This window comes from Dichotomopilus funicola (genome assembly GCF_033296635.1).
Source record: "Dichotomopilus funicola strain CBS 141.50 unplaced genomic scaffold C8A04scaffold_40, whole genome shotgun sequence".
NCBI classification, from domain to species: Eukaryota; Fungi; Ascomycota; class Sordariomycetes; order Sordariales; family Chaetomiaceae; genus Dichotomopilus; species Dichotomopilus funicola.
The window spans coordinates 104,291-117,768 of record NW_026944061.1 but is presented as its reverse complement, the minus strand read 5'-3'; the positions used below and the strand labels follow the sequence as shown (position 1 = coordinate 117,768).

Sequence of the window (13,478 nt, the reverse complement as noted above, 5' to 3'; positions counted from 1 at the left end):
TTGATAGATGCACCAAAAAGGGAAAGTGGGTGATGATACATGGGACCCACCAAGCACAAGTCGCGAAGGTGCGAAGCTCACACGCTCACTGCAGTCGACTGCAACTGGCACTTGTCTCGAGTTGGATCCCCGATAGATGACTAACCCGACGAATCAGATTCGCATAATGCAAACCTTCAAGGGTCATCTTGGAGGCATGACCCGGTTTTAATCACACCGCGGTGACCGTTTTTGAATTGTCCATGGTCGGTCAGTCGGGCTGGCTCAACCGACCATAGCCGTCAACTTGAGGACCAGCCGTCCTCCCCTTGTCGTCGCCCCAATCGCAAACCTCCGTCACATTTTCAAACTCGTCACTTTTTTCCGGCCAAAATCCCCATCACTGTCAATGGGCATTCTTTCCGGCTTCGAGGGGCCGGTTTCCCTTGCCCACGAGGAGTGCGGGGTCGGTGGATCGGAATTAACTCGATCGATGGGTGATCCTGCGTCTAGAAACGATCTTTTGAAGCAAACAAACGCACCACGGCATGACGACGGAAGGATGAGATCGTGTGGAGCAACACCTCCGTCAAACTGCCATCCGCATCATCCGGCAGAGAGCCGCCCGTTGTTTGGAGTCTATTTCCCGTTTTACCACCAATGCGGCCCCTCCGGGCTTCCGCCAGAGACAAAAACCCATCTGCCCCACCTCAACTCCAGAATCAAGCCATCACGATCGTCCGACCAAAATCACCAGTCGGCAAAGGGCTCTCTCTTGTGTCAAAAGCTTCTCGGGTCCGGACACCCGAGTCCCCAAGACTACCAATACGTAATTCCACTAGTTGGCCGGATGAGCCGTTCTCGACTTCGTTTTCTTTGATACCCCGCCAAGGGTGGTGGTGTGGAAGCCGGGATCAGGGGCTTACTTCACCCGCCAAGCCGCCATCAATCAACATTCTGCTCACCACTTTCCCCTCTCCAATTGACCGGATTCCAGGGTTCTAGGGCCGAAAGCTCCAGGTCTTCTTGACCAGCCAAACTGTGGAAGAGCCATCACCACTCATCCATCCATCTCATCCATCACAATCTCACCGTCGCCTTACTATAATCGGTAATTCGGTTTGTCCGCCAACTTTCAAGCAAGCGTATCGCATTGCGTCGCAGCTCCGTCGACATGGCCCCCTTCCCCCTTCGGAGCCTCAACTTTCCTTGATTCTTGACATTTGGTCGTCCGTCTCGTCTTTCCTTCTCATGTTTGCCTACTTGCAATCATCGAGTCATTTGCCGTTTGCCGCACCCATCGTATCATCATTGTGTCGTGGGATATTGGTTGTGAGAACAGATAGGCATTGTTGTAGGTCGTGGCGGAAGTGGATTCTCTTCTTTTTGTTTGCGTCTGTTGCAATGGTGCAACTGGCCTTATCCCAGAAGCTGGCCGGTTTGCTATGTTTACTGGGGGGATCGCGGCTTATGTACTTGTCCGGATGCACGTCACTTCATCGTCGTCATCGTCAATTAACCCTGGGAGGGGTAAAGGGGACGACTCGCACTTCCGGACAGAGGGAAAGAAACAGAGAGAGGAAGGCGGGAAGGCTGCGTGTGAGGTGTGGCTTGGACCAGCAAAAGCTGGATTTGCTGTGTGGTTCCTCCTCGATTCCCCAACGTTCGTTCGTTGGCTTGTGTCAGCCAAGAATAGCTCTCTCCCAAGACACAACGAGTCCAGCTGCAAGATCTCTCTCGGGAACTTTTGCGTTGTCTTGCTGCCCCTCATGGCAAGGACAAGGATGGTTATGGGCAGCGGTATTTGGGCCGAGACATCTATCTCTCCATGCGCATGGCTTGTTTGTCCCGAGCCTCCTATTGCCACCGCCCCACAGTGACAAGCAACAATGAACGGCTTGCGGCTATTGGTTTTGAGAGAGGGGGGATGATAATATCAGAAATCTGGGGGAGTGTGAGCCGCCCTCGAGCCGCCTGGTATTCCAAAATCTTGGAAGCAAAGTAATTGTCAAGACAAAGATGAAATGAGATTCTGTTTGTTCCAGACAAATTTTGGTAAAGTAGTCGAGGAAGTCATAATGTACAAACACCAACAAAACTCCGTGTCGAGTCTCTTCCCATAATTCCAGCCCCGTGAGGGGATCCCACCGCCAGATCTTAGTTGTCGTAAATGTTGCAAAACCAGAAAGCCTCCCAGTGATATCAAGTACGCCAATATCCCAAGCCCAGAACCGACCCATTCCTGCTCCCAATCAGCCCCCCTCACCCCGTTTTATTCCCATCCGTTCGGATCCTGGGACATCCATCCATCCAAATTCCCGATCCGGTTTTGGAAAAACGTACATTATTAACAATACCCAGCAACGTTCCACATGTTTTCCCCCCTTCCATCCATACTCATCAAAACATCATAATCGTGGCGCGTGAGCGCGAGTGTGTCTGTTGGTTGATAAGAGTCCCAGTGCCGCATGTGCAGTAGTAGTAGCGTAGCCCCGTGTATCCCAACCCCCCCCGTTTGACGTAGACTTTGATGGGAAAAAGAAAACTCAAAAAGTCGGAGTATGGTGCTTCCGCACCGAAGCTTTGATGACGGCGCCATCCCGTCCCTTTTTCCCACCGCGTCGCTGCTGCTTCTTGACCATTTCGGCATGCTGGATCACGGCGCCTTCGTAGAATTCTACCCGTGGTTTGGACCCCTGCTTCTTCCGTGGCAGGGCGTGCAGGCGGACGTGGGCGACGAGATTGTCGAAGCGGTTGGCTACGTGGGCACACCAATCACAGGGATAGCGGGCACGGCCGTGCAGGCTGGAGAACGAAGTTAACCCCTAGGCCCATGCTTAGGGTTTGGGGTAGAAAAAGGGGGGGCTCTTACCTCTGGATATGCCGCTTCATGTGTTCGGTTCTCCGGTACCGGTTGTTGCATCCCTCGATGGGGCACTTGAAGGTACTGGCCGGCTCGACAGCGTCCACAGCAAGGTCGGCTTCGTCCTCGTCAACCTCAGCGGCCACACGGCGCTTCTTCTCTCGTTTGGGCTTTGTCGATGTCTCGGTCTTGGGAACTCCCTTTGTTTCCACCATGTGAGGGGATCTCGGTGTCATCGGTTGTTCCGGAGAGCCTCGCTTCGAAGTCCGCATAGCCTCAACCGGCCTTGTGACGGGGGACTGTTGCCCAAAGCTGATAGGGCTGTCCGGATAGGTCCAGTGTGTTGGTCCAGAGATGCTGTGCTGCTGCTGGCTGAGAGCTGCCGGAGACGGCAAGTAAGGGTGAGGGACCATTTGTTGGGAAGGAAAGCTGTACTCCATGATCGGCTGCGAAGGCATGATCTGACTGGAGCAGCTGCCGAAGGGCTGTGCGACCATGTTGACGCCGCCCCAAGGACCTGGGACCGTACAGGCGGGGAAGATGAGGTCGGAAGCACGGGTGCTCTTCGTGTTTGGGTGGAAGTATGTTGGCACGGTAGGGGAAGGGGGGGCCGCTGCATCATAGGAGACAGGCTCGACGGATACGAAGGAGGAGCCGTAGTCGAAGGAGCCCGAGAAGTGAGGGGTCGAGCGCCCGGAATTAGGCGTGTGAGGGCCGAAGCTGGATGAAGCGTACGAGGAGCCGCTTACACTTCCCGTCGGCCACCCCAAAGGCTGGCCGTTGAAGTCAAAGTCCGGGTCATTCGCAAACTCCAAGGACATATCCAAGACCGACATCTCTGGGAGCTCCATCTTGTTTCGAATGCGTAGTGTCTAGAGTTGAGTAAGGGCCGAGCGTAGGAGGACCGGATTTGGTGAGTTTCATGAATTAGTCAAAGAGAGAAACGTCGACAAGATGCATCAAAACGGCTCAACAAGGCGGTGTTTGTGAACTTGTGAGAGACAACGTGGCTCTCAAGGGGGGGTGAGGGGCATCAATATATGCGGAACTGGCCAACGTCGAGGCTCGGCTTACGGACAGAGGGGCTCCAAAACGATCTCCTCCCGGGGCGTGCCCCACAAGCCTCATACAGACATCATAAAGGTCGTCTTCGAGATCTCCGAACCAGCATGGGAGAAAAACGGCCGTGCGGGGGTGCTACGGCAATCGTGGGTGCATCTCAACCCTGTCCCTGGCTGCGGTTGCAGCAGCACCGCCCACGCAGGAACCAACCGGGAGCCAGACAAATGGGCTTGGTACATGAGAACAAGGCCGTTTGGGGCACCAAACATCCATGAAGGCTGAGGTGGTGTGCCCCGTCTCAGAATGGCCTAAATCGGGCAACCAATCAAGCTGCTGCAGTCGAGGGCAAACCGGAGAGGTCGAAGGCTCTTGGTTAGCCCTGGCCGCCCTCAACGCCTACTTTTTTCCTTCGAATGGGGCGGCCTCGAGAAGTTGTTCTCGGTACCGTACGAGAAAGCTGCCGACGGTGGCATACTGCATGGTCTGCGAAATCTTGATGGAAGCCTCGTCTTTTTTTACCCGTGTCGATGCACGAGCTTTGACAAATATCTTGAGAATCAGCATGGCCAGAGTGGGCAACTTAAAAATGTGTCTCTCAATAAACAATAGCCTAGTGTGTTTTGTGTTTTTAATGCTCCGAATCTGCCAAAATGAAGATCATACGATTTAACTAGTTAGAGTACAGCTTGTCTTCGCCATCAAATTCGTAAAAAATACGCGGGGAATGGGAGCGTGACCACTCACGAGATCCCAAGTTGGCCGATGGTGTTGGCTGGGGTGTCCCTCCAGATCCGCTCCCGCTCTGTTTGCCGCTCAGTCGTGCGAGAAGCATCGGGCTTGGCATTGGACGGTGGCTGAGAAACCGGTTAACACGTCGACGATGTACCTCAGGTTTGCCTACATTGTGGGGCACGGCAGAAACGGCAAGAGGCTCGACGCTGCTGAGTTCGGGGGGGAAAAAAACCGGGGAGATGCGAGATCCGATGGACGGGCTGATCGACTCAGGGACTCCCCAAGACTCGATTTCCTTTGTCAGTTTGAGGGTGTGTTTCCCGGTACGGTAAGGCGCCGTTCAGCCTGGTCGGGTGACTTCTTCCTTCTTGGTGAGAACGATCCACCCACATCCCGGTCCAAAGCCGGGTTGCGTGACAGGCCCACTGTTTCCGCTAACAAAAGGCGGCCAGTCAGCGCGTCGTTCGTGGTACGAGGTACCAACCTTAACTCAACGTCGGACACTCTCGACACTGTTCTCCATGCGGCTCAAGAATGAAGACTGATAATCGAGGTTCTCCCCACGGGAAACCCCCGACGTGGCGTTTTCAGCACCGATTCGCAACTACCCCGCCCATCACCACCCCTCGGCGACGGACCGGACAAGCTAGGAGCCACTGTCAACGCTCAAACCGGGCGCAAACGCATCAGTTTGAAGCAAACTCCCGTCTCCCGGGATATTCCTCTTTTCAGTCCAGACATCATCCATACAACAGAAGGTAAGGTACCCAGGTCTCTACAAAGATGGGGTAGGTACCTAAGATTAGAACCAATCTGCCGTCGGAGGATTCCCATGAGCTTTACAAGTACATATACTATCATTAGTATCGAAAAAGAGAAGACTCCCCAAGACATTTTGGGCTGGCCTTACTCGCCGCTGGGGATGACACTGAAGGTAGGCTCACACAGAATAGAATAGTTCGCGCACAAATTTTCGACAATCACTTTATGCCACCGGGTTAGGTTTTTCATCGAGTCGACCGCGTTCCGTATCCTCGCCCATTCTTGCATTGCATCCATGGACATGGGAAAGCATGGCCAACTTCGCCAAGATGTTGACCCGAAATGCGCCCAATGCGCCCAATGGTAAGCATCGAGCCCGGCTTCGGTAGTGAATCCGATAGGGCGTATCGGCTCCCACAGTTGATTTCAAGACCCTGAGGAAGTGCTCGTCATTTTTTTCTACTTTTCAAGACCAATTCATGCGTGCGCCAGCTCTCCCGCTAACGCAACAACCTAGACTGGGGATTGGGCTTTGGGGTGCCCAGGACGCATCGGCGATAGCCACGGCCCGATGATTCGACGCTTCGACGCTTCGTTTCGCCTACTGTGGTGGTAGTCAAGGCGACCAACCACTTTTTCTTCGCAAAAACCTGTGAATGGCCCGCAGGTCTGCCACAAACACTCTGCAAATCTCCGCCATCGAACCCAAACTTTCTAGTCCCCTAGGTGGGCTGCTCATGCAGTGTAGCGATCTGTTTCTCACGGGCAGCTCGGTGGGCGGGCCGGCGCCGAGATCCTCTGATCTGCCCGCCCCCACAACCCGAGCCCTGTCTTCACCGCCGCTCCTCTCATGACCTGAACTCGGTCCCGACCGGACAACCTGACGACAGTGACAGCGTCCCGGCAGCAGACAAGCCACTGAATGAGTGACAAGGGGTGAAACGGGAAGAGGGTAGAGTGCGCCATCCGAAAATTTTCTTGCAAGCTACCCACAAAGTGTGGTGGGCTTCCCCCAAAATCTCAACGGCTCCGATGTAAAAGGCAAACGCCCAAACACTGTTGATCAAACTGCGGAAGGCCCGCATCGCCCTCGAATAGGCGCCGTTGTGCAACCTCATCTGCCTGCGGGAGTCTCCCACACAGTGTCGCGCCGTTTTCGACTGGCTCAACGCTTGTAGTTCGACCGTTATCGACGAACTGTCGGAAGCACGGCAGGTTTCGACTTTCGGTGCCACCCCTCCCGTTTTCTTTGGCAGTGGACGAGACAAAAGACAGGACCAAAATGCAAACCTGGCGGGAATTGTCCACGTGGTGGCACGAAAGGCAGATCATCCCCCGAATAGTGGTATCGACCACCGCCCATTGCCGCTCACACAGTTGAATTTTGTTTCCCGTCATATTTCTTTCTACATAACCCCTCGGGCCCACTTACGCAGCGCGCTCACTGACATGAGTGACGACGGACAACGCTGTTCTGTCCTTCCGGGCGACCGATTTCGGGGGTCTGCTAGAGAAGAAGAAGAAGCGGTCTGGTGTACTTGCGGCTACGAGTGACTGCATAGTGGACATCTTTAACGCTTACATCGACACGCAACAGCGAGCGTGCCGTGAGCTGGGAAAGAACAACGATGATCCACATTCTGTGGCGCGCCAACCCGATGCGCAACATACCCCCCCCCCCTGCAAGTCAAAGAAGCCGCTGCCTTCGAGACATCTCGGCCCGTTGACCTTACCCTCGGATACCTACTAACAAACTCGCCGCGGGGACTAACAAAGAGAGTAACCCGGTCGACCCTTGTCGTTGGACCGTTATCGCCCACAACTAGCCTGTTACGTTACACTGGAGGTTGGAAAACCCTTTTGGGGTCCTCTTCCGTATCGTGGGAGTCGGCGTCTATTTCCCGCTCATCGTCTGGATACGGGGCAGATGTGGCGATGGCTTAGAGGGTAACGTAGATGCGTTTACAAAAAACGCAGCCTTCCTATGGAAACTTGGAATATCAACGGTCTGGCTCTTTTTTTTTCGTTTTCATACATCCATGAAGCACAGCGCAACGCAGCCCCCAAATCACCCAAGATGGTCGCGGAGAATTCTTTCCCATTTTAGCAACCAAACCCCAATATGCACAGGGTTGAAAAAAAAGCAAAACAAAAAAAAACATCTACCCCAACCAACCCACCTGCTTCGTCTCGTTTCCACGCCCCCTACCCGCATAGCAACCACGTGGTAAAACAGGAATAGAGAAAAGCAATATGAGACCATACATAGACACACCCGCTCAAACCATCAATCATGCGTGAGATCATAGTTCGCAAGGTGGCGCACCGCACCGCAACTGGCCCCCAACGCCACAGGAAACACACGGGCAGGACCGTAAACTTTGATGCCCGAGTGAGTTTGCTTGCTTCCCCCCCCTTCTTTCCCATTTCGGGAACCTGCCTACACCCAGGGGAACCAATGGCGAGGACGGGGTGCGTCGTCCGACGGCTTGGAGCCTTCGACCCTTCGACCCTTTGACTGTTCACACCCACACATACACAAACTATGGGGACACCGGGAAACACAAACTGACAGACCTAACCTACCGGGTCGGATCCACATCGCCACACACATGATAAACCGGGACGGTTCAGAGACGGGAAAGGTGAAGGCTTGATCCGGCGGTCCCGGCCTCGGATCGTGGAGAGAGGTGCGCGTGGGGCTCGGGCTCGGAGACCGGCTGAGTTCCCTACTGCCCTACCTACCCTACTACACTAGATACTGCTAGTCACTAGTTCCCATTATGGCCGTGACGTTTGCTGGGGATGGGATAAAGAAGGGTGAGAGCCGGATGCGGGGCGGGTGTGCTCTCGGATCAAAAGCATCCGTTCGGGTGTAGTTCTCGGAGGGTGGATAAGATTAGCTGAGGGATGGCCGCGGAGGGACGAGAATCCCCGCTCCGCGCCCTCGAGCAAAAAAAATAGAAAGCAGAACAAAAGGAAAGGGGAAAAATAGAGAAAGAGATTCTAATTTTGGTGTCTAGATCGTGTCGTCTAGGTGGGTTATGGTGGCTGTAACCGGACTGCGTTTCCGTGCATACAGTAGTTACTTGTTGACGTACATGTACATACATACCGATGTTACCCCTACCCGCATATGATCTCGATGCATTCGTTGTTGTGGGCTGCAGTTCTCATGCACGAGTCTTCCGGGCGTGGTTAGAATAGAATAGCTACGGGAGAGGTTCACAGCCTCAGGGGCCGCGAGGCGCAGCACCAGCTAAACGATGCTGAAACGGCCAGAGAGCCGCATTCCATGCAAACAATCTGGTCTTCTTTTGTTCTAAACTTTTTTTCTGCACTTTGAGGCCGGTCCGAGCTGGGGCTGAAGCATTGTGTTTGACGCAGGTGAATACTCTTCGGTTCGCCACATGATTCCGGGGCGGGCCGAGTCTGTTTCAGATTCCCAGAACAGTCTAACAATAGTTTCTCGTGTTGTTTTGGCATTGAGTTTTAGTTTATTTTGGATGGGATCAAGGCTAGGGTTCAAACCAAGCCCCAGATCAGATCAGATCGAATCGGACGCGACCAGGTTAGGTTCGGGCCCGAACTAGACGACACAGGCGATTAGGTCAAGCAAGCAAGCAACTTGAATGGTTGACTTGCTCGCTAGCTAACCGGCTGTTCGACGATTCTAAATTAGTCTACTCATCGGAATCGTTTCCACCATCGTCTCCGTCGTCTCCGAATGCGTCTAGCTCTTGTTCCGTTGCCTCCAGGCCAGAGGATGACATGAATTTCTCTTCCTTAGCCTCGGCTGTGAATTTTATGATGATGTTAGTATGTGTATTCGTTGGATGGGCACACGTTGTAGTTCGGGTAGAAGTAAGAAAATGAAAAACGACTCACTTTTGGCCTCAACTAGTAAATTTTCCTGCACTTCACACTCCGTCAGAGTACACCCATCGCCCACTTCACTGCGCTTGCCCAAAATACACTTGGTCAGCTTGCAATTACGCCCAACGACAACCCCGTCCATGAGCAAGCATTGGCTCAGTTTGGCGCCCTCGCCGATCTGGCAGTTCGCGCCTACCACACTCTCCTTGATGGATGTCTTCTCTTGCACCGTCACGTTGTCGGCCACCAGGCTGTCTGCCTTAGTGATCGTAGTGCGCGACTTGACGCCCTCTGGGTAGGCTACTTTCCGGGCGTGCGCGAAGGGCGAGGCTGGGTACTCGGCACCGGTTTCTTCGAGAGAGGGGAGCTTGGCAAGTTGGAGGGATATTTGAAGGAGGAGCTGAGCAGTGTCGACGCGGCGGATGAGGGGGGCATCAGGGGTAGTCGGGTGGATGTAAGCCAGCATTGGTGGGATGGGGGCTTCCCGTTCCCCTCGTAAACGGCTCTCATTCTCTTCGCCATCATCGCTGTTGTTGCTGCTGCCAGTGATGTCGCTCCGGGTCGAGACGGCTTGGTTTGGGGCGTCGGTGGAGGGGTTCGGCCCATTCGGGCTGGACTGACCACCGGCGCTCCCACTAGCAGGCCGTTGGAGGATACCGTCTAGCCCGAGCTTGGTGGAAAGACCTTTCTGCCAGCTAGCTTTCACCCACCACCCAACGATATCCTCGCCGATAGTTTCGAGGCGCTCGTTCTCCTTGACAAACTGCATGACCCAATGGGGGAAGATATAGATGTGAGCATCGCGGTGGGTGGAGAGCATCCGTACACGGGGATGTTGGCGAAGAAGCCCCGTACGGATGGGGAAGCCCTTCTTCTCCGAAATGAGATCCTTCCGTGAGTCCGTTGGCATTGTGTATACTACCTTGGCCAGGTCGGAAAAAAGGGAGGTATTTGGCGCAAGGAGCGAATTTGTCGAGAGGGGGATTGTTGCAACAAAGTCCGTCTCTTCCCCCTTGATAGGCGTGGCCGTCTTGGTTTGGTAGTAGACACCAAGCCCGCCACTCCGCGTACCCTGTGAGCTGGAGTCACCCACCAGGTCCTCAAGGCTGGCTGACTTGACCATCCATGCTTGGAGTAGCTTGTCCGCGCCCAATTCGCAGACTAGGTCACATGGGAGCACCACAAAGTCGGACGTGACAACAGACTGTAGTTCGGGAAGACGGAGAATTTCGGCGGTCCCTGTGTTTTGGTCCAAGTCCTTGGGTGCTAAGAGGTCAGGCCGTGGGAATGGTAGACTAGTGAGAAAGGGGTTTGTCTTGAGGGCGGTGGTGATAGCCTCCGAGGCTGATGGAGGGCAAACTAATGTGATGTCTATGAAAAAGAGTCAGACATGGGCCGTCTTTGAGGCAAGAATAAAAAACCCCTTTTCAACCCCGCTCAAGGGACGCCTTGGTCACTCACTTGTTATCCCTGCGCGGTAACAAAACTCGAGAGGATACCAGACCATGGGCCGGTTGGCGATGGGGAGAAGAGCCTTAGGATTCTCATCGGGATTTGCCGTGAATGTTGGGAACGAGCTACCTGGGCCACACAAGATTAAAGCTTGCAGGCCCGGCGTCGCGATATTGACAGCATGTGGCATCGTGAAAGACCAAAAATGCCCCGCAATCGATGAAAGTGAGTGGGTTTAGGAGATGCGAACAGGAAGAAAAAGCTGATTCCGTTCATACACTTGAATACGGGGTGACTGATCAAACCAGGGCTGATTTACAGCAGAATTGGTGCTGCTAATCGTAGTTTGATGTGGTTGCTCGATGAGAATCGCATCCACCTGTGATTTTCGAGATTGAGTCACTGAAAGCATTCTCCCAGGAATGGTATGGTATTCCCCACATGTCGTTGGGGGAAGGTAGAGGGTTAGGGTTATACCGCTGCACCGCCAAGACCGCATGTGTTTTGACCTCAGTCGAATGGGACGCTCCAGCCTCAGGTCGGCTATCCCTGCTCCCTGCTCCCCTGCCACATTTACACAGGATTTCAGGTTCCTTGGCATCAGCTGCACCTCTTGTTTTCTTCGCCCGGCCAACCACCAGCCTCGGTTTTGGACCGGGAAATGGAGCTCGGCTCGTCCACCTGCAGCGCTGCCGGGGGGATCAACACCCCGATCCCCAGCCATCGAAAGCAGCAGCCCACACCTACACCAGCCACACGATTCTGAGAGTCTGAACAACTCAGCTCTTTCTTCTCTCTCCTTTGCGACGAGAAAAGATTGGCGCCGCCGATTCGACTTGCGCCCCCTGTTGATAACAACTCGCGAATACCTACACAGCTCTAAGACAACGAAAACAAAACAACAACAACCGGGCTGAAACAGCAAAAAGCGACCGCTCTCCCACTTGTCGACGGGCAGCGCAATGATCCATCGCTGTGCCGCCAATGTCGCCGCAGTATGAGTCGTCCCGCCGTCGCGGGGTATGGGGTCATTGGGTTCCCCTTGTCGTGACCGTGACGGTGGCCACCGTCGGCGTCGCGGCCTGGGTCTGGAGCCAGCGCGGGGACGATGAGCATGAGGATGTCGACCAGCCTGCCGTCTATCAGGATCTTGACTACGACAACGCCGACTACGGCGACAACCCCCCCTACGGCGTATCCAGGGAGGGTGTTGCCGACACCACTACTACCGCCCGCGATGCTGCTGGCTTTGCGGCTGGCGCTCAGGTGCCCGTCGAGTCGTCGAGTTCCGGCTGGGCGGCATTGCGCCGTACGCCGAGCCCGCAGCAGTTCTTTGACAGCGCTAAGAGGACCGTGGCTGCTGGGGTGACGGCTGCGGGTGCCGCTGTGGGGAGTGCGTTGGCGGCTATCCGAGAAGAGGACAAGACAGCGTATGCAGACCACGAGACTTGGTCTGAGGAGGCGGACGCTAAGCAGGATAGGGTGGTCGAGCCGTCGCCAAGTGGCAAGCCGAGCGCTGGTAACAGCGGTAACAACACCGACAAGACCAACAAGCGCCGGAAGAAGGTGGCCATCGTTGTGTCGGCGGACAACCGTCTGGACGAGATTGATGCCGATGGGTTCCACGAGCATGCGGTAAGTTGCAAAAGCCAGCCATTACTTGTCGTCTCATCCCCAGATTATATGCTAATTGGCATCATCGCAGTCCATCCTATCCCACATTCCCCGACAATTGGACTTTTCCACGACCAAGATCTACGTGCTCATCTACGCACCGAACCTCAAGGACACCAATGTGGACGCCAGCAGCAACCTGCCCCCGCCGTCGCTGAGCTCTTCGTTTTCCAACATTGATCACGCTCAGGCCCAGGCGTCCGAGGAGGCGCGGAGCCCTCAGTATGTTATCCCTCTACGTTTGGCTTGATGCATTGCATTGAAAAGGGGACATCGAATTAACTTGCTGGTAGAATCACCCCGTCAACTTCGGATCCCGCCTACAACGCCATCTACGCCCAGGCCCAAGCTCTCGTTGAAAAGGACAGCCAGGTTCTGACCTTCACCTCCTCCAACGGTCACTCGCACATCCTGCGCCACATCCAACCTGACTTCGTGTACCTGCAAGAATCGCTGTCCGGCGACAACGGCAGCACGGTTACCAGCCTGCAAACCTGGCTGCGCCACGAAATCGTCCTCGTGGTCGGCGCCGAGAGCGGGCACGGCGGACTGGCCGACAGCGAGTCTGAAGCCGAGAAGCCTGGCAAGGAGAAAACCGGCGAAGTTTGGTGGCACCGAGAGGACCGTGTCGGCCGAGGCCGAGGTGTGGTGGTTGTCGATGGGACGCGGGTTCAGGATGATTGGGCTCGTCGCATCTTGGGTAAGGAGTGAAGGAAATGGGTAAGGAGTGAAGGAGATGGACGCTGGATGCGGGAAATGGACGCTGAGGGGTGGCTGGCTGGAACGGTATGATGCGAAGATTTACGACAGGACGGATATTTTGTGGTGATGATTTGATTCCCCCTAAGATGTGGTTACTTTGATATTTTGCTGTATGAGTTCGATGTCTGCGTAAGATATTAGTGACCACCTTCGAGGTTTGAGATCCCCAAATGCGCAAGAGCCTACATAGTACTTGTTGCTGTCAACCTCCCGACACCCAGTGTCTAGTTGTGGGTTAGGGTTTCCATGGTCAGTTGAGGCCGCCTTGACTGAACCTTAGCACCAACATGTCCGTTCTCTGCCTTGCGCATTACCT

At 54.6% G+C, this 13,478-nt stretch overlaps 3 protein-coding genes across 3 annotated transcripts; 1 reads left to right on the top strand and 2 right to left on the bottom strand.

The window, feature by feature from the left end:
• Positions 1–2,525: 2,525 nt before the first annotated feature.
• Positions 2,526–3,693, bottom strand: C8A04DRAFT_12931 (uncharacterized protein; the record flags this gene model as incomplete). Its single annotated transcript, XM_062777520.1, has 3 exons — positions 2,526–2,737; positions 2,803–2,804; positions 2,852–3,693. 3 exons carry the CDS (start codon positions 3,691–3,693, stop codon positions 2,526–2,528), a joined length of 1,056 nt encoding a protein of 351 aa, XP_062636154.1.
• Positions 3,694–9,081: 5,388 nt separating this feature from the next.
• On the bottom strand, positions 9,082–10,916 carry C8A04DRAFT_12900 (nucleotide-diphospho-sugar transferase; the record flags this gene model as incomplete). Its single annotated transcript, XM_062777503.1, has 3 exons — positions 9,082–9,194; positions 9,287–10,645; positions 10,736–10,916. The coding sequence occupies 3 exons, from the start codon at positions 10,914–10,916 to the stop codon at positions 9,082–9,084; spliced, it is 1,653 nt and encodes a 550-aa protein (XP_062636153.1).
• A 794-nt stretch (positions 10,917–11,710) lies between these two features.
• On the top strand, positions 11,711–13,111 carry C8A04DRAFT_12919 (uncharacterized protein; the record flags this gene model as incomplete). Its single annotated transcript, XM_062777511.1, has 3 exons — positions 11,711–12,361; positions 12,432–12,622; positions 12,694–13,111. The coding sequence occupies 3 exons, from the start codon at positions 11,711–11,713 to the stop codon at positions 13,109–13,111; spliced, it is 1,260 nt and encodes a 419-aa protein (XP_062636152.1).
• Between the last annotated feature and the right edge of the window lie 367 nt (positions 13,112–13,478).